Source organism: Taudactylus pleione, unplaced genomic scaffold, assembly GCF_031769625.1.
Source record: "Taudactylus pleione unplaced genomic scaffold, aTauple2 ptg000015l, whole genome shotgun sequence".
NCBI classification, from domain to species: Eukaryota; Metazoa; Chordata; class Amphibia; order Anura; family Myobatrachidae; genus Taudactylus; species Taudactylus pleione.
This window is the reverse complement of record NW_028284417.1, coordinates 10,466,528-10,487,740: the sequence shown is the minus strand read 5'-3', so window position 1 is coordinate 10,487,740 and position 21,213 is coordinate 10,466,528. Positions and strand designations below refer to the sequence as shown.

At 40.5% G+C, this 21,213-nt stretch overlaps 1 protein-coding gene across 6 annotated transcripts in view; it reads right to left on the bottom strand.

Moving 5' to 3' along the window:
- Window positions 1-21,213, bottom strand: part of MEI4 (meiotic double-stranded break formation protein 4) — a 225,687-nt gene that overhangs the window by 63,505 nt on the left and 140,969 nt on the right. For 5 of the 6 annotated variants that reach the window (XM_088470527.1, XM_088470530.1, XM_088470528.1 and 2 more), the window contains one exon: window positions 21,122-21,193. The exons of the other annotated variant lie outside the window; for it this stretch is intronic. In XM_088470527.1, coding sequence (XP_088326653.1) covers window positions 21,122-21,193 — 72 coding nt within the window. The remainder of the gene's footprint in view (window positions 1-21,121; window positions 21,194-21,213) is intronic. 6 annotated transcript variants of the gene reach the window in all.

The following is a 21,213-nucleotide window of genomic DNA, read 5'->3' as shown; positions in this document are numbered from 1 at the left end:
AGCCATGTTAGTGTGATCATAAAAAGCTTCATCTTCAGCAACACAAAAAGATTAGTTTAACAGGAATAATCAATTTACCAATGTAAAAGTATGTATTACATTTCTGCAGTTCCCCAGGTCTGCAGCTAACCATTTGGAAATAAGGAAACTCCTCCCTGTTCCGACTAGCCATCTAATCTAGGGAATAACAGGAATCCTCCCAAACAGTTCAGGTTTTAGAGATATCCATGGCTGAGCACAGGTGACTTAATTAGTATCTCAGCCAATTTGATTTAACCACCTATGCTCAACCATGGATATCTCTAAAACCTGAACTGTTCAGGTGTCTTGAAGACCGTGTTTGGGAACCTCTGAGCTACACATTGGAGCAGGAGTTCTCAACTCTTCAAGTACCACCACCGAGTCAAGTTTCATAGATTTAATCGTGCACAGGTGAGTTAATCTAATTTTGCTGGGTCAGTAATTTTTACACTGCTTCCACAGACAGAAATCCAGCAAACATGACCAGTTGGGAAAACTTAAGGGTTATGGTTGAAAACCACTGCATTGGAGTGTGCACAAAAAAATGAAGCAAAATAGTGAAACAGGAGTACTTTAGCTACAGTACACAAGATTCAAATAATAACAGAAGCCTGGGATGCTGTAATTCAGATAGGTTGCAGAATAGCACTCTAGGATGATAATTTGCTCTGTCACGAGTGGGTGCCAGTCTTCTGCTGTCTGGCACCAGCCACAGTAATTTCTCCCTTTTGCCAGTGTCTCATTTACCTAGTCTGCTAAAAATCTTAAAGGCACAAAATGTGAGGTCACAATGGTGCCAAATTTGAATCCCCTCACTATAGGAAGTCTCTAAGTACTATTAAGTGCCAGTGTATTAGGCTCACTCCAGTATGCCATCTTCTGTTCAGTCTGAATCTCTAGTGTACTATCTGCATCCAGATCTGGTACATTATTATAAATCTTTTTACCTGCTCCCTTGGTACTGCTTCTAAGGACTTTCTGGTTCTGACTTCAGCTTCCTCCTAACTTGCTCCTTCCAGTCCCCTGGTACTGCGATGCACATCTGGTTCTGACCCATTCCTGTCGTCCTCCCTCCAGTATGCCCCTTGGTGACCAGTTTCCCTCCTGTCTTTGTTCTCTCCAAAGCCCACCTGCCCGTTCATTAGAAATTCAGTCAGTTGACAGTGACCTGCATGTCAGGCGCAGTGAAGCTTAAACCTCCTTGCGGCGATCCCAAGTGAAGACCATCAATACGTTAGACTCTGCGCCTCTGCTATTAGGTCTAAACCAAACCTACAAGTAAATCAGCATCAATATTATCCCAGAGAGGGTTGTGACAGTATATGCTGGTCATGAAGAAACCATGGATTCTACTGATAATCTCTCCCCGAAGGGACTTTTAGAACACTTGCTTAACAGCGTGAAGAGTCAAGAGAACAACCAGGTTCAGATCATGCAGTATTTGCAGATCCTTGTGAAGTGGGTTAATGCTATCCAGCCTCTTCAGGTGCAGCCAGCTCTGCCTCCAGGCAGCTCCGGTTCCAGCACCAGGAGCCTCATCTCAGCTATGAATACCTAACCCCCCAATGTTTAATAGGGATCATAAAAGCTGTGTGGGTTTTCTGAACCAGTGCTCAATACAATTTGAAATACAGGTTATCAACTTCCTGACATAGAGAACAAAAGTGGCTTTAGTATCAGGGTATGCTTTGGCCTTGGTATCTCCCTTATGGGAAAGAAATAATACCCTGGTGGAAGTGGGAACTTCCTGAAAGCCTTTAAGAAAGTTTTAGACAAGCCCGTACTGGTGACATCTTCAGCATTCACCATTATGCTTCTGAATCGGGACCCAATCTGTAGGCCAGTTCGCTGTACACTTTCAGACCCTAACTTATAAGCTTTATTGGTATAACGAGGCCCTTGTCACCACCTTCTGACATTGGTTATCGGAATGAGTTAAGGATATATTTATTATTATTATTTATTAACAGTTTCTTATATAGCGCAGCATATTCCATTGCGCTTTACAATTGGTAACATAACTAGAACAAAACTGGGTGATAACACACAGATATATAGGTAGGAAGGCCCTGCTCGTAAGCTTACAATCTATAGGATTAGTATTTAGGGAGCTGCCATCATCTTTGAATGATTTAGTATCCCTCTGCATCAAGGTGGATCTTTGCCATAAGGAGAGAACTCAGGGAAGGTAACAATCCTGTCACTCCAATTACAGGACTAGTTCCTCAGGAAATTGTTCCTCAGTCTCCTGAGGAGCATTAAATACTGTTCAGGAACAAGCTCTGCTTATATTGTGGAGAGTCAGGACATCTCGCCAATTTTCAATAGAAGTGCCTCTACTGCTGACCAATTCCTGAGAATCACGTATGGCATTCTAGGATTCCAGAGCAAATGTTAACTTTATTATAGCCAAGGTAGTTAGAGTATATGGTATTCCCAACATGTCTTTACAGTGTCTTCTCAGTATAATCGGAGTGGCTGGAAGTAGAATTCCTACTGCTATCATTCATCACCAGACGTAGTACTTGACCTTACAAATTCAAGCTCTCCATAGGGAGCTTATATCTTTCGTTGTGCTTCAAACTGCTGGCTATGGTTAGATGTTCCCATTCTTGATTGGAGTAATCCCCAAATCCTATCTTGGGAGCCACTTTGTTATCAAAAGTGCTAGCAATCAGTAGTTGCTTCATGTTGGATTATTCAAAATGTCTCCACTAGTCAAGTCGAATTCTTGCCTCCACCCTACCAATCCTTTATCGATGTACTCAGCAAAAAACCTGCAGAGACCCTACCTGCCCACTGAGAGTTGAATTGCCCCATTGATTTATTCCTGGAAAAATACCACCTCGAGGATGAGTTTTTCCTTTGCGCCTCCAGAAACTCAAGTGGTAACTGAATATATACATGAGAACCTTCATCAGAGAAACTAAGACACCTACAGGAGCTGGTCTCTTTTTCATCAAATAAGATGGGGATCTTAGATCTTACATTGATTACAAGGAATTAAATACTATTGCGATAAAGGATCGGTATTCCCTTCCTTTGAACTCTGAGCTCTTTGATCGAATTAAAGGGGCTAAAGTTTTTTCTAAATTGGATCAATGCAGGACACCATGATGAGCATTACATATATTTGGTCATGCTATTCGGTTTAACTCTTGCAACAGCTGTCTACCAAAAATATATGAACAACATAATACAAAACACATACTCTTCAGTTTTGGTACGCAGTCCAACCATATACTAAGTGTATTTATATATTTCTGTTTTTTGTTTTTAGTGTAAGTGCAAATTTGTACATTAAAAGAATATTATTATTTTTTAAATACAGTGTTGCACTATATTCCATTGTTCTTCCTTTTCAAGATGGTATGAGGAACTTCATTCATGAAGGTCTGGTGTATACATTTTTGAAGATCTGTTGACAAGCATGTAGAATATAAATCTTAAGTAAGGGTATTCAATCCATAAGAACTTGAGGGTTGTGTTGGAGCTTTCACTCCAAAAAAAAAATATAAAAATCACTACTGAACAATCACCATTTAATTTTTTCCAGCACTTTTTGGGTGTTTATAAATTGTGTTAAGTATTATGTTATTTATATAATTTTCAGATATCACAATGTTGTTTTAAGAAATATTCACAGCGCAGGAAAAAACTATTTTTATTTCACGGTACAGTATTTCAATTTGCTAATTAGTCCTACCACATTTGCTTATTTAGCAGCAGTGAACGTGTGCTGATATTAAATTTGTCAATTGAGAGATAATTATTATGATTGGGTTTCACCACTGCTGTGGCCTGAATTCTCCCGTAATAACATCTTCAATGAGGCTTCAGGGTTTTCTTCCTTCTACATTCAGAATGGATTTCATCCTAACTTGCCAGAGTTAACCTCCTGCCAGTCAGTTGCTCTTCCTGTAGTTTGTGACGTTAGACACTTTGTTGAAATTTTGATTAAAGTAAAGAAGAATTTACAAAAAGTATTTTCTCATTACAATTCTTCACTGACAGAAGAAGGAAGGTTAATTTACTGAAGCCAGGAAATAGGGTTTGGCTTTTAAGTAAACATCTACGATTGAAAGTGCCTATTATTAAACTTGCTCCTAAATTCAATGGTCCATTCCATATTCTACAGGTTATTAATCCAGTGGCATTCAGGTTTAAGTTCCCACTCGCAATCAAGATGCCTCTTTTCTAAAACCCTAAATACTTAATTGGTTTTCCACTTCTAAGTGCCCTCTTTCTGCTATCTCAGTTGACCACCAGGAAGAGTATGAGGTGAAACTGGATGAGTTTCAGTCCAGAGGAGAGATGTTGGGTGAAGTCCTTGGATGTCCACGCCCTTCAACAAAGCAAGTTCCATAAAAAGTTTACCTATAAACCTATTTTGTGCGGTGTTCAATGCCCACCCCTAGAGGAGGGGGTAATATTACAGTGCTCCAGAGCCCTGCTTCCTCTTATCAGATTGGTAGCATTGGTTCTCCCTTGCGGCAGTGGCTCGGTCGCAGGCAGCTGCCAGCTTTATGTTGTCCATTACCCACCACAGTAATGTCTCTCTTCTGCCGGGATCTCCTCTTCACTGCTGTAGGGCTGCCGGCATCTCCATCCACTCCCCCCTCCCCCACAGCAGCTCTGGCTCCCAGGCCTTTTCGTAGGGATGTGCGTGCCACTTTTTAAAAAAATTCTTAAAGGCCTGTGCATGCACAAAACATGACATCATGGCACCTAATTTGACCCCCCTCCCTACATAAAGACTTCTCTGGACACTGTTTACTGCCACAGTATTAGGTTTACTCCAGTGTCTGTTCTGTCTGAACCTCCAGTGTACTACCTATATCCAGATCCAGTCCGTTTGACAATTCTTCTAGTCTGTATCCTTGTTACTGCTTATCGTGACTTCCTGGTTCTGATTTGCTTCTGCAAGTCCTTTGGTACTGTGTTGCCCATCTGATTCTGACCCATGTCTGTCAACCTCCCTCCAGTATACCCCTCAGAAACCAGTTTCCAGCCTGTCTCTGTTCTCTTCAGAGTCCACTAGCTGTATATTAGGAATCCAGTCAGAGGGGTGCAACATGCATACTGGGCGCAGCGAAGCCCAAACCATGCGGGATCAGTGGATAAAGACCAGTAATACATTAGACTCCACATTTTGGCTCTGGGTTTAAGCCAATCCTACAAATATTTTCAGGATCCATATTAAATCAGTGAGAGTTGTGACATTAGGGGGTATATTTATGAAAGTTCGATTTAACTCACCTGAAATCGAATCAAACCGAATGTAGATATCCCTATCAAAATCCCCCAAATTTGATTTAGTAATCCTTTTCTCAATTGAATTTAATGTGGTTCTATTTTGACTAGTGACTTCCTGTTTGGCTTTGGATGCCCATGTCAAAATCAAACATAAAATCACCTAGAAAATCGAACACAAAATCACCAAACTAATAGACTTGCTTCATGTGTTAACATGCTTGAAAGTATGTAAAAAAAAAAAAAAAAGGACGTGGGGTCCCCCCGCCAAAAGCACAACCAGCACCGGGGTGTGTGAGCCAGTCCTGGTTATGAAAATACGGAGGACAAAAAAAGTAGGTGTCCCCCGTATTTTGTTCAACCACCACCGGGCTCTGTGACTCTGTTTTAGAGGGATACATTGAAAAATAGCATTGGCAAATTTACACTGAGAAAAATATATATAAATTGAACACTTGTATCACTGATGTAGACAAAAATAATTTCTTCAAAATCTATACTAGAAGCTCAAAATAAAGAGAGATCTGTAGTGCTTAATTGTGAAAGATACCAAGCTCCAAAATTCATAACTTTCTGGAGCTTCGACCTGGTAGCTAATGCCATCTTCAGATGGCTATAAGCTATAATAACCTAATAGGCTACCGATCTAAATTATTTATTTACAGAGGGATCCTTCACAATGGTAGCACATGCGCATAAGGCTCGTCAGGTCCATACCTGGAAGTAAAGTGATAACCAAAGCTATTACTTTACTTTTAACACTTTACCAAATGTTTCTTGCAGGGACATAGGCTCCATTAAGATCTCTTCATGGCAAAGTTAATGTTTTTACAATTTCTTTAATGCTGAAAATGTGGCGATAAGAAATTATGTTTAACAGGGCAAAATTATTAATATGTCAATTTGCTCCATAGTTTAATACTGTGTATACCACCTCAAAGTTTTTTTCTTCTAAACTTTTGCGGGTTTATTTATCCTTATGGGAAAATTCACAAATAAAACATTGTTACAAATGACAATATATAATAATGGATAGTATGTCAGTTCAAAACAATTTTATTAAAATAGGATTCACCAAGTTGAATGCGCTGGGAAACTGATTTCTTCTTTTTTTTCCCCCCTTTCCTGGTATTACAGGCGTCATACCACGGTTAGTGTCACCTACTTATCTGTCATGCAGTGGCTCCACACAGTGTAACTTTGTGGGGGCAGTTTCCTTGTCGATGAGGAAAACCAGGTAGTGTGAGAGCTCCAAGATGACAACGGAAGGCTCTAGAATCCACTATGCCATCTTCCTGCAGCTACATGTAATGGCTATGTAGTGATCTGTGCAGTGCTTCTCCCAAACTCACCCCTGGGCGCGTTTTACGACCGATGTTTAGTAACACTGTCAATTAGTAAATCTGCGGATCGTATTCTCCTCTATGTGGAAAAATTGATTGTTGATCCAAAGTTCTAAAGTGTTCAAAGGTGAGGTTTCTGGTAGTTTTTCCATTGATTTTGACTTTAGTAAATCGTCTGTTTGCAAAACCAACAGAAAAATTACCAAAAACTGACCTTTAGTAAATATACTCCTAAAGCTCACTTCCAGGCCAGTGTTCTCTATACCTGAAAGCTCTGCTGCTTCTGCTCTACTACGGGACAGAGTAAACCTGCCCAAATAAGAGCCTTATTATTATATTTTATTTATATGGCACCACTAAGTGTCCTAAATAGCAGTACTATAAACTAGCAATACATACAGGACAGAGTCAAAAATCAATGAGATATTGATTCAAATAAATGTAAAATTAATTACAGTAACACTTAATGACCACATGCCCTACAAAGGGCAAACAGAAAGGAGACAAAGATAAAGCAAGATGAGAATCAAGAGTATGTAGGGCCTGGATCATAAGGGGTATATTTACTAAAGTGAGAGTTTTTAGAAGTGGAGATGTTGCCCATAGCAACCAATCAGATTCTACTTAACATTTAACTAGCACCTTCTAGAAGACAATAGCTAGAATCTGATTGGTTGCTATGGGCAACAGCTCCACTTCTAAAAACTCTCACTTTAGTAAATTTACCCCTAAGGCTGGGTACACACCTAAAGATTTTCTGTCCAACCATCCAACTAATTGATTGGTTGGAATGAAAATCTGGTAACGTATGGGAGTAAATGATGATCAGCAATTTGCTCCTAAATGCCAGAAAACAGATGAAAATGGTCGTTCAGCCAAGTTTGTTAAATGTTTGATCTAAACAATTTGTTCAAACAACGGTTCTTGTCCATTTTCCCGCATTTGGGAGCAGACTGCTGATTGTCATTTGCTTTCATACCTTACCAGATTTTCATTTCAACCAATCAACTAGTTGGATGGTCGGACAGAATATCTTTAGGTTTGTACCCAGCCTAAGAGTCTAAAGTGGTTGTGGGATAAAACAGAAAGGTGCAGCACTGTAATAAGGTTTTGGTGCATTCTGTGCCACTGCCGCCGCCTCCCCCTGAACGCATGCCGTCATAAGGCTGCACCCCAGGGGTTGGGTCGGTTGGAGTGCCAAGACCGGAGCAGTGCACACTGACCAGAGCATCCTAAGGGCACTCTAAACAGCGTACAGGCTGCAGGATGCATGGCTGGAATGTCTGAAGGATACTGGCTGCTGTGCCATTCCAGGTAACTTGCTAGCCAGGTGAAGGGGCTGAGACTGTGTGATGGCACCTCCTTAAGGCCCTGGAAAGGTGAATTGCTAGGATGTGAGGATGGCTGGTAGGATTTTATAAAAGGTACATTTTCAGGGCACATTTTGTTAGATGAAGTGCGCTCCTGTGCTGTCTCCATCCATAGTGCCAAACCGGTAACTGAGCCAGTGGTCTCTAGAACCTGTCAGAGGTCCGCAGGATGCTTGACCTCCGACATGTGCTACTTTGCATGCGCGCCTTGATTGTGCATTTTATCTCCATGGTGTTCTATGCTAATGGACGCACCTCTGAGACACTCCTATGACAGTAGCTCTGCAATGCCTATTAGGACCCCGCAAGTACACTGTATCACCACTGCTATATTAGAGGGGCATAGCTCTACCTTACATCAGGGCATATCCCACCCACACATTTAATGTCCAGTGGTACCCTAATGCTACAGGCTGCATCAGAATTATTATTTACACACTTGTTATATCCCTGTGTGCATATAAACCTAAAACATGCTTAAGCTATAACATGTGTTAACTAAAAGATGGAAAAACACTGTGGGAGATTACACAGAAAGAGATACCACAGGTAGTATGGGGGAGATAATAGGCAATAGATGTAGTTAAAGGCTGTTGGTGGTGAGTTAAAGGCTGTTGGTGGTGGAGACATGGGTTTAGTCCAGTTTATAGCCAGGATAACTGTGCAGAAAATTAGCAATGATAACCATAATACTCTGCCATCTATCGCATCTAGGCCAAAGCTGCTGCCTAAAATATCTGTGATCAACTGCACTGTGCTGAGCCAGACATCAGAGGAAGTTGTCAGGAGGTGAGACAGATGATACCAGCAACAGAGGCAGAGCCCACAAAGCACTAGTGCTGGGTTGTTCAAGCAGGAGGTAGTCCCGTGAAGGAATATACCAGACCCTGTCCCACACTGTACTCAATGCTAGACAGATAGAATAAGGACTCACCAAAAGTAGGATAGGAGGAGAAAGAAGAGGGAACCGCAAAGTGAGTCTGGGCTACTACATGGATTATGGAGCCTGGATGAAACAGGACTCTAAGGAGAGCTGGCCAAGTAAATTTACCCAGTTCAGCAGTTGTAAGAAGATAGCACGTGAAAACCACTTTGAATGCAATGTTATCCCTTTGGAATCCCATTTTTCTTTTTATAAATATAAGCACTACGTAGTGAAACACACACACAAAAAAAAGAATCTGAAGACAGGTTCTCTCCTGAATCTGCAGATTAAGGGGTCTGGAACTAGGGTAAAACCAGAGATGCCTTTTCTATCACTACCATAATCAATAATAAAAAATATTTTCTATCAATTCATTTGGATAAATATACTTCTAAATGTGCTTCCACTGATAAAGTTCCCATTAATGGTGAAACTAATCAGAGGGTTACTGCATTTTTTTTAATCATTGATTTTCCAGTGTATCTTTGCTCATATCTCTAAGACCCAACATTGAGTCATCATCACCTGCAAGACAGTTTCTTCAGCAGGCTCCAGTTATCATGTTCTCCGGCAGCGACAGCTTAAGGAGCACAATAACACCTGCATGTTTGCTAATTTAGTGGTATACCAGCAGTTAACAGTATTGCGGCTTCTACAGACATTGTTTATACCAGCAGGAAGTAGCAAGTCACAGCAGCAGGGACCAGCAGTTTGCGATCGGGCTTGTCACTCACCTTAATCCACAGCGGTCATTCTGAATATTCTATTTGGATCCATCATTTCACACGCAGTATCCTCTCTAGTCCAGCTTATCCAATTTGATTGCTATGGGACTACCTCAAATGATGCCAGAATCACACTGGTAATGGGACTTCCCATACAAGTTATGGATATGTCAGGTAAACACTGCAGCATTATATGGGATTTTTGTTATATTCTGTTTGGAGCACATTTCAATTGGTGCACTACACTCATCTATGAGCAGAGACTTATCAACATTTACCTCATAATTAGGTGTTTGCAGTATTTATTGAATGTCAATTATATGTCTATGCTCAGTATACTATTGTGCTTTGTTATATATTTATTGTGAGTTATTAAATGATTTTCAACTTCATGTGAATCTCTGCCATTACAAATTCATAATTTACATTAGCATGGTGTCATTTATTATTATGTTCCATTACAAAGTGACCTAATTCACAAAAGATATAAGCAACCATAACAAACTTGAAAGTAGTTGACACCTAAGGCCTGATTCAGAGGTGCACACTAAATTTTTGTAATGCTGATGTTCACGTATTCCATAGCCAATTCCAGAATTGGCTACAGAGAGCTGGATCGTTTAATCCGCTGTCAGTGGATCAACCCCTGAAATAAGTGTAACAGACCTCGGCAGAATTGTAGCCTTATTTCAGCGCATGTACATGTGACTCCACAAGGCTGGGTGTTCTGAGGTTAGGCCGAAGGTCTGGAAAATAATTGCTCCCACTCGCTGAGTTTCCGAACCAGACGACTGAGACCTTAGTCGAAAGTACAACTTGCAGCACTCTTTAAAATTGAAAAATCTTTTCCAGGCACCAGAGAAGCAAAGGTTCATATTAGGTTAATTTTTGGTCACCTGGACTGGTAGAACTGACCTAACAGTATCCTCCTGTGCCTTTAACTGGAAGGACAAATCTTATACCACTTGAGATAAATCAGATCCAGATGTTGCCAGAATCTGGGCTGGGTTTTGCGAGGCTGGATCCATCCGTACACAATTCTACTTCCAGCAATGTTTTTGGGCCAGTGATAATGTTATGCTACTCCTGAATAATTTATTTAAGACCTCTAGAGTCATGCTAGGAAGGACTTCTGTCCAGATAGCTCAAATGTAGAAAGCTTACAGATGATAAATGCAGAGGAGACAGGACTAGAGATGATTCCAACACAGATAGGGTAATCGGATGCACTTCCAAACAGAAGGATGCAGGCAGTAAAGTAAATTCCAGACTTAAAGTGAAAGGAATTGGACCGGCAGGTTTACACAAAGTATAACCTATCACTGGCAAGGAAGTGTGAGGCTGGCTGCCTTTTTACAGGCAGCTGCACTAACAGGAAACAAGGAGAGAGACCAGCCCCCTAATTAAAACAAATAGAAACAGTGCTGCACATTTGGCCGGCGTCCCGGCTACTTAATAACAGCTGCAGCTGCCCGGCATCCCTGCTGCTTAGTAACAGCCAGGACCACAATTCCCTGCGGCGTCCCGATTGCCTATCAACTAGAGGACCAAGAACCAGCAGGGACAGTGAGACGCCTTGCAAGGTCTGGGACTCACATTAAAGATGAGCCGTGAGGGCGACTCATAACAATCCCAGTGGATTTTCTCGATTCTTGTGTATCTTTGGCAAGAAATAGAATGTGGGAATCCTTGTAATATGTAATAATTATTCTTTATTATTCCCAATGCCCATATGTAATACTTCAGTTTAAAGTTCAAAGAGTTGATTCAGAAAGTCTGTTGTTGGATCCTTAGTCATAGTTTTTGTATGTTTCTGTATCAGATAAAAGTCGTTCTGCTTCCTGTTCATATTTTTTCCTGGTCCATAATCACTACCTCCCATGTCTTTTTGTTGTATGGTGTATTGATGTGTTCTGGTGACTTCTCTTTTTCCCTCAGAAGCGCAAAAAAAAATTGGCTTCGACTACTTTTTCTTCATCATTAAAATAGTTTCTTTTTGCAGAATGTATACATACTTTTGGTTGTTTGTTTTCCTGTTACTTTTGAGAAAAGTGTATGATAGCAAGGAAGTGGATAAATAACCATCTCTTGCTGTTTTATTATATTGTTTATTTTTTTAATGGCTATGTGCGAGGATCTTACCGCTCTTTTAACTATTTCTGGTTACAATTTACGATTTTAAGTGGAACAATAAACTTTTAAGTATAAAAGAAGCAACTTCCTGGTTAAAGATCATCCTCAAAAAAGTGCTGTTGTGGCATGAAACGCTTTAGAGATGAAGCAGGAAGTGACCTCTGGGACCAGCACAGTGATAATCAACCGTATCATTTATGGCCTACAACAGCCAGACGCACTCGCTGGATGAACGGAGAACAGGACCACATGTTCAAACCACAGTGCCCGGTCTCACAGGAATCAGGTAGGGCTGTCTAGTGACAGTCAGTTATTGTGCTAAGCACAGATACCGGAACCTCACTGCTAAGTAAGACTCTACCCGGCTCTCACAAAATGTCTATTAAGACTATAAACATTATTAAAAATACAATAAGCTATTATTTTATTTACAGGTGCCACTATATAAAAATGCTAGTTTTTTATTTTCAATGTACATCTCAGGCAACCAGGAGGACTGGGTAGACTCTCTCCCATGAGCAGAATTTGCCCACAACCTGTACTACCACACCATTCATTGCTCTCCCCTGACATCCCAAAGCTCCTGTCATCTTGACATTGGCAGTACCAGCAGTGGACAAGGTACACCGGCAGTTCCACAACATTTGGGCTAGTGTCAGGTCACTTGAGAAGGGGTTTGTGACCCCTGTGCGTATCATGGTGAAGCTTGGGAGGTGACCAAAAGTGATCACAAAATTGCCCCATTTCCTGGCGTGTTATGGGAGTGTCATGGGCATTCACAATCACAAATACAATGCTTCAGAAGCCATGTTTAGTTGGAGTAGAGGAGAGTAGCAATAGTAGACCCTAGTCTACAGCAAATGTCGATGGTGTGACCAATGTTGCGTTTATGTTAAAGTGTTTACAAACTCCATTGCAAACGCACAGGTAATACAGCCTCAAGGGGGGCATCTCACCACTTGTACCCTCCATCACACAGTGTAGCACAAAGGGAAGGTTTATCTTAGCATAATTTGCATATGACTGCAACTGCTAATGTGAGAGCAGCTGCAACCAACTCTAAATCAGGTCCATCATTAAAGTTATGCAAAGCACTCAACTCCAATACCATCTGCAGTCTGACTCAAGTGTGCATAGTGTCAACTCCTATAACAGCAGCAAGCTGCCTCGGCTGTACTACCTATAGTCCAGCCCTCCTGCACGTTGACTGTGGCACTCACTTCAGTGTTACTCAGTCTGCTGTCTTTTCAATATATATAGATACCTGTCTCTGGGCTTGAATCAGAGATGGTTGCTAATGCAGTTGCGGGAATATGCAAATGCTAATCTCGGCCTTCCATTTGTGCTTGACAGTGCGATGGAGTGTACGAGCATTGACATGCCCACTTTTAGTCTCTATGTTCTGTTCATTTGATATTATTAACACTCCAACATTGACGCACAATTCACATTTTCAGTAGCCTAGGGTCTACTCTGGGTACTCTCCTCAAATCCAACTAAGCATGGTCTCTGAAGCTGTGGATTTGCAATTGGTAATGCAGCAGCATTCTAAAATAAGCCTGTGACCTCCCATTACACGCCCATAAAACAGACCCTTTTTGCGATCAACTCCTAGCAACCACCTTAGAACACCCAGGCACTGCAAACCCTTTCTCAAGTGTTAGCGAGTCATGCGGGTCACTGCATGAGGAGAAACATCATCAGGCCCTCAAGCTTCATACACTCTCCCACTAGTGCAACTGGCCCTAGGGGTCCTGATCCGATTCACCAAACCCAAGTGCTGTGACACTTATACTTGCATAGGACTTCCAATCACTGCAAACGGACAGATTGTGACCTCATTACATGCAACTCAGAATCAACCATATATCACCTGATGTCGTTATGATACATATCATGACATTTCCTGGAGGGGAAGGTGGGAGTAGTTCCAAAGAAAAACTAATATGTATGGGCGTTAGCCTATAAAGATGGTAATTGAGACTCAAAAAATCATCAAATATGTATAATGTTTGATATCCAAAATGGCTGACAGCAGCTCTTATATAGATGGGAAAATTGCTGGATTCCCATAAATCAAAGAACATACAGACAAAGAATATATAGGCGCTGGTCAGTATAAAAAAGATTTAATGAATATATATGAAAGAGACAATATAAAGAATAAATACTCTGAAAATAAAATAAAAAAACATATATTATAACAATTAAAAACATGGATCGAATCTCAAGTAATATAAATGTTACACTGATACACAAATATATATAGTCTATCAGTTGGGACTGTATTATTGACTGGTACTTGTTTATGAGAAAAAAGTGTCAAATCTTTAAACTGATTTACTATATGAAAATAACCACCACTGGTCTAGATGATTAGTGTCAAAGATGATATCTGGTTAGTAAATTCAATTATATTGCCCATCTCAAGGGCTGTTTATACCAAGATGAAAGAAAGAAAAACAAGAAGGTGTCAGAACACTGTATCAAACTAAAGGTATTTAAGAAAACCACAAATTGATAATTCGATAGTTGATACAGTGTTTACAAAATTATTACTCCCAACATCATTTTAGCATTTGTTTAAAACGTCACAGTATCCAGAAAAATTTATAATTCATCAGACACACATCCTGCTAAAAACCGATATAAATCACAGAATATTATTATTACAATTATGGTGTTTTGATTAAATCTTTATAATATAGTCCAGAAAAAATAATAACTGTTGAACAAAAAAAAAAAGGGGGGATAAACCATCTATTTGTCAGCCACCTTTATGTATGCTTAGCTATTTTGCTCTAACTCTGCCCCTGCATATATGGTACTGCAAGAGGTTTCTGCATATATGGTACTGCAAGAGGTTCTTCTTATGCTCCTCTCAGAAAAACAACAGTGACTGTTGTTTTTCTGAATCAGGAAAGCAGGGCTCATAAAGAGCTGAGGGGAGAGGACCCTTACACACTGTTCTGAGGAAGCCACTGAATGACTGAAAGAGGCGGAGAAATGCGTTAATATCTAATATCTATTGCAGTGGAGAGGAGCATAAGAAGGATAAAAAAGTGATATACTTACGAGGATCACAATTTACATCTAATACTACGGTACAGGAGGCGACAAATACGAAGAGGCTGACATATAGCCAGCATCCGCCGTCTGCGGAGGGAGGTATTTTTTCGATTAATTTTTAACCTCTACTCATTGCGGTCCTGTAGCTGCTAGATACAGACAGCAGTCGGGCCACTAGTCAGTATAAGTGGTACCTACTGACAGAGTGGACGTTCTCTTGATCACGTAAGGATTTAATTTAAAGTAATCAAAAAGATACAGGTTATATAACCTATAATTTGCATGCATGTCTTTTTCCTTTTGTTCTAGTCCTGAGAACACTACTCTCCACCAATTGATATCCCCAGAATAACGGAGCATAAAACTCTCTTTTTGTGTGATACAGAGTTTTAACAATTATGTACATAAACTAAATACTTGAATCATCAATATCTATATTGGATCAGATGTACTTCCCTTGTATGCAGAGAAATAGAACAATCTAAGAAACCTCTTGCAGTACCATATATGCAGGGGCAGAGAAAGAGCAAAATAGCTAACCATACATAAAGGTGGCTGACAAATTGATGGGAGACCTATGAGGTTCCAGTGAGCTCATTATTTGTGTATTTTTTTCTGGACAATATTACAATAATTAAATCTAAACTCCACAATTGTGACATCAATTCTCTGTGGTTTATCCCCCCCCCTTTATTATTTTTGTTCAACATTTATTATTTTTTCTGGACTATATTATAAAGATTTAAACAAAACGCCATAATTGTAATAATAATTTTTGATGAATTATTAATTTTTCTGGATACTGTGACGTTTTAACCAAATGCTGAAATGATATTGGGAGTAAAAATTTACTTTAGTTTAAAATACCTTTAGTTTGATACAAAGTTCTGACACCTTCTTGTTTTTCTTTCTTTCATCTTGGTATAAACAGCCCTTGAGATGGGCAATATAAATGAATTTACTAACCAGATATCATCTTTGACACTAATCATCTAGACCAGTGGCAGGGGCAGAACTATGGGGAGACAATGGAGGTGCCTGCCGCCGGGCTCAAACTCTGAAGGGGCACCTCCTCCATCGCCCACAATATATTCACCCCACTTAGGGCTGTAACTATGTGCCCAGAATGTACCATCACGGCCGCCCAATACATGGCACCCCTTCCCGGCACCTGAGAAGCCAGCATACACTAGTGGAGAGCTCCATGTCAGACCATCAGCTGCTGCCTTTGTCTATCTATAGCCTGTCTACATGCTAATTGCTACAATACAGTATCAGCGGCTCTGATGGGGATGGGCACCAAATTATAACTTGCCTCCAGGCGTCTGAGATAAATTTACGCCACTGACCAGTGGTGGTTATTTTCATATAGTAAATCAGTTTATAGATTTGACACTTTTTTCTCATAAACAAGTACCAGTCAATAATACAGTCCCAACTGATAGACTATACATATATTGGTGTATATCAGTGTAACATATATATTACTTGAGATTCGATCCATGTTTTTAATTGTTATAATATATGTTTTTTATTTAATTTTTAGAGTATTTATTCTTTATCCTGTCTCTTTCATATATATTTATTAAATCTTTTTTATACTGACCAGCGCCTATATATTCTTTGTCTGTATGTAGTTCCAAAGAGTAGTCAAGTATGGTTTGTTTGCACACTAAAAAGAACGTTTCATTTTCTCGTTACTTTCCATCGCTTTGCTAATATGAAGTCAGCACACACACTGCAATAACTTAGTAAGAACACATTTACATCAATATTGAGCCTTTTTCATCTTATTTGTGTGTCTAAATGTATACTGCTTGATGTATTTATTCTTTTTCAAGTTTACTACTGGTTATTTTAAATATTTTAATATATTTTTGTATACAGTAAGAAATGGTTTTCTTTCCGTTTAATTTGATACAAAAACACCTTTATAACTTTACATAAATGACATACTTGTGATTAGAAATCAAATAAAGGGAGGAATGCATGCACGACTGGATGTGTAATAAATTCCTTTAAACCTGCAAAGCTTATCAGGGTGGAACACCAACATTTCCAATAAATAAAATCCACAAAGGAGCTTACTACAGTATTTTGAATGAAAGCATTAGTATTACATCAAATTACACTATTACTTCCAGCTGAACTCAGTCTAGCCAATTTATTGATTTTCCTGGCTATACAGGCTTGAAGCTATCAACATTTGTCTGATACAGTATTTCAACCACTTTGCACACAGCAACAAAATTCATTATCATAACAGAATGGCCAAACCTATTTCCCTAAGCTAAGGTAGTCACCTGTCAGCTTTTGTTCAGTGCGGTATAACCATAATTACTCGGTTCAGTGGAAAACAACACTGAATTTATATTTACACTAATGAGTTTCACTGAAAGCAGGTGAGATTGCAGACTGCAGTATGTGTCAGTAATGCAGTAATGGGCAACCTGATATACTTCAAGGGCCACACAACCTTCAAAACCCTGCACATTAACTATAGTTTCAGGAGTGTAAAAACAGTCCCAAAAGGATCTTGACACCACCACAAATCATTCAACCTAAAATGCCTATAAATGTCCTACTTGCTCCAAAATTCCACAACATGACACTCAGTGCCTGATTCAGCAGCTGCAATTTTGCATGGAACGCAGCTGTGAAAATATGCTAATGCTTGCCAAAGCTCAGCCGGCATAAAGACACCCACTGCTGCTTTCTCATATCCGTCCACTGTCACTCTCTGCATAAACATCGGTACCATCGACCACTCACACAGCATTTACACCAGGTCTGACCTGCTGCAGACACTGCAAGTCTCATTGCACACAGTGGGCTCTTAAGCTGCGTATGCAATCACAATGGCTAATTTATGAACGCCCAAGCAACGGCATTCAAATGGGCAGACACATCTGCATTTTTCCGACCACTCCCCCGTCACCACCCTCAAACTCTTACAGCCTGTCACTCACTCTGCGATCGATTCCTCTGTGCTTGCGTAATCGCAGCGCACAAGCAGTGTGGCTAACAATCACTCAATCTGCTAAGTAGTTGCATTTGCAATTGCTGCTAAATCAGGCCCTCAGTCCACACTTAAAACACAATGCCACTGCATGTACTTAGGCTCCATTACCATAAAATGCATCCACGTGTTCTCAGGCCCACACAAGCCATCAGATCGCAGATATCCTACAAATCTCCCCATAGGCTACTCAGACTTCTTAACATACAGTATCTCCACATGCCACTCACACTTCCCCACATTACACCCACATGTCATTCACATTTCACCAATGGTCTGCGCATGCGCAGTAGAATAATTGACCCCCGCACCATTATACCGAAGATCTGTGCATGTGCAGTAGACTCTGACAGAGAGTCAGTCTACTCACTTGTGCCGCTGGCTAGAGTAAAGGGCCTGGACAAACACTGCACATGGGCCTCCTCCTCACTTAGGGCCTGATTCTGATTTGGGAATAAAGTAAGAAAGCAAGTAACTTTCTATCTGGACAACAAATGTTGCAATGCAAGGGTTGCAAATGCATAGTTTTTTGAATGCAAGGTAAATACTGGCTGCTTCTGCATGCAGCCCACACCTTCATGGCAGTATTTTTATACTGCAATTTAGATATCAGTTTCAACACACCCTTCTCAAATCTAAATCTCTGCACTTCTTAAAATAGCCCCACATGCAGTGCAAGGGTTGGGTATGAAATCCAGATGCTGCAAGTCCGACGGTGCAGAATCCCGACAGGTGAAGGTAAATAACCTAACCCTCTCCTCTCCCTCCACTAACCATCCCTTAGTGGTGCCTAACCCTAACCTCCCTGGGGGTGCTAAACCCTATTCTTCCCAGGGGGCCCCTAAACCTGACCACCCCTTCCCCGGGCCAACGCAATTACTTACCCGGAACCTACGTTCAGGATTCCGGCGGTAGGGATGCCGACAGCCGGTATCCTGATCCCATTCGGGATAGCGGCGGTGGCATTTTGCCAGGCGGCGGGATTGCGGCATTGTTATATCGACGGCCGGCATCCCGTCTGCCAGCAAATTCAGTACATCCCCAGTGCAACATGGTTATGCCAAGGTACACAGTTACTTGCTCTTTCCTACTTTATTCCCAAATCAGAATCAGGCCATTGATACGCCCTTGCATACGGCGTGATACACCTGGAGTGACTGAGCTGCTCCAAGAGTTTCAGTATACCATCCTTTTCGTTAAATCTTGGGACTTATTCACATTGCAGATGCAGAGAACACCACTTAAAGCGTGCTACAAACACTGTGCTTTTTAGGAAGTAGTCTCCTACGCTGATTGCTCACATGGTTCCCGGCTTTACTAAACACTCTTTCTGAGTACACACTGAAGGGTGGGCAGCTTAAGTAATGCAAAGCTAGTTTGCTAGCTTCTTTTTATCCTTCCAGTATTCAAAGGGACTATTTGACATGCTAATTTGTACATTGTCATTAAAATAATCCACTACCATTCTATTGATTCTCACTGTATCAGATTGAGTCACAATAAAGGTGTCAATAATTTTGGGAAATTCTTTTAAGCCTAACCAGATGTCATAATGGTGTTTCACTCTGGTGCGCTGAGTTGACTCATCCTGGGGCTCTTGGAAAAGGTCACTTGTTTTCTGGCAGCAGCATTTGCAGGAGAAACTGAAGCATGGGATGACATTGTGTCATATGCCACTTGAGCTGACAACTTACTTGCAAGGCGCTATTTGCATCTTGTAACATCTGTGTCAGTTGGAAAGAAAGACATTACGTACAACTTAAGCCTGGGGTCAAGCATGGTTGATAAAATGTAGTGATCCAATTTCAGGATGTTGCAAACCCTTGAGTCCTGGCAAAGTGAATAAAGAACTTGATCTACAAGTCCAACATACTTGTTTCATCTCCTCCTTCAGTTTCTCAAGCTGCTTTTTCCAGTAGTTTAATTAAAGGATTCATCTGACTCAGGCTACCAGTGTCTGAACTCACTTCATTGATCTGAATCAGGCCCACAGTCGCTTACACTGGAAGGAAAACACACTATGCCTTTTTTTAACTATAAATCATTTCTTTTTTTACAAAAACATTGGCAATTGTTTTCGCGCATTAAGCGGAACAGCTCTCCTTTGCAAGACTTGTTTTGGGGTGCAAATGATGCGGGGATACCACCACACACAAAACAGTAATATACGCTGCATAACTCATATAAACACAGACTTCTTGAAATCCACAATATTTTTAAACTGAATTAGAAAAGACTGTAGGTTTTTTTTAGACAACAGGAAAAAAAAAATATTTTTTGCAATTAATATTTTTATAACTAAAAAAGACTCAAAACAAAGATGTCGTCCTGGGATGCAGCAGCCTCAGACACAGTAGAGTATTTTTTGGACATATAAATATACTGCAGTAATAAATTTCCTTGAGGAAAAAACAGGTGCATGTTCACTTTAACAAACAAGAAACAATCAAGCACAACACACCGAGGTCTGTTTGTTTGCAGCAGTGTGTGAGTGTGCGATAACAAACACACATACACTGACTCTGAATGACAATGATGCCTGCACTCACCCTTCCCACACCCAATACACCTACCTACTCCAACAACAACTACAAGTAGTGTACACACATAACATACAGTCCCACTCCCTCTACCTCCACTGAAATTGGCATCCTACTAATGACGTTTTTTATGCACAGGGCACAGTCCCATACACTCTCTCTCTGCTCTCCTGTGTGAAATCATGAGGCAGGGACTTTTATATACAATCCAAAACATGCAAGATCTGACTCCGAGAAGATGACCTTTTGCCTTGTCTTGGGATCAGAGCTTAGCAGGAAGACCTCGGCAGGGACTCAGATTTGCTTATTACCCCTTACTATGGGTGTGCTCGGTTTCCAGGAAAAACCGAACCGCTCATCTTAATCATGACCCATAATTATTAATCTGTGTTTTAATGCTACTGTAACCCTAAGCCTAAATAGAAAAAATATACTATACTGTACAGCACTGTAACAGACAAATACTGTAACATGAGAAGACACTGTATGGTAAAATATTGTAAGACAAGCATAGTGTTACCCACTGTTATGTATAGGGGATGTAGTCAAATTTAGACGGTCAAAACTTGGACAATCAAAAAGTCAACATGGACATAAGGTTGACAAGGTCGTAAAGTCGACAGTCAAAATATAAAAATAGTTGAAAGGTCGACAACCACAATATCAACAGTGTCAAAATGTTGTCAGTCAGAATAAAATAACACAGCCTAGTATAGTACATACCTCTAGCAATTGGCTCCTTGGCTGCTGGATACTCTTATCTCCTCTCTTGCCGGCTGCAGTGCCTTTGTTGTTCTGTGTAAGAAATACACACT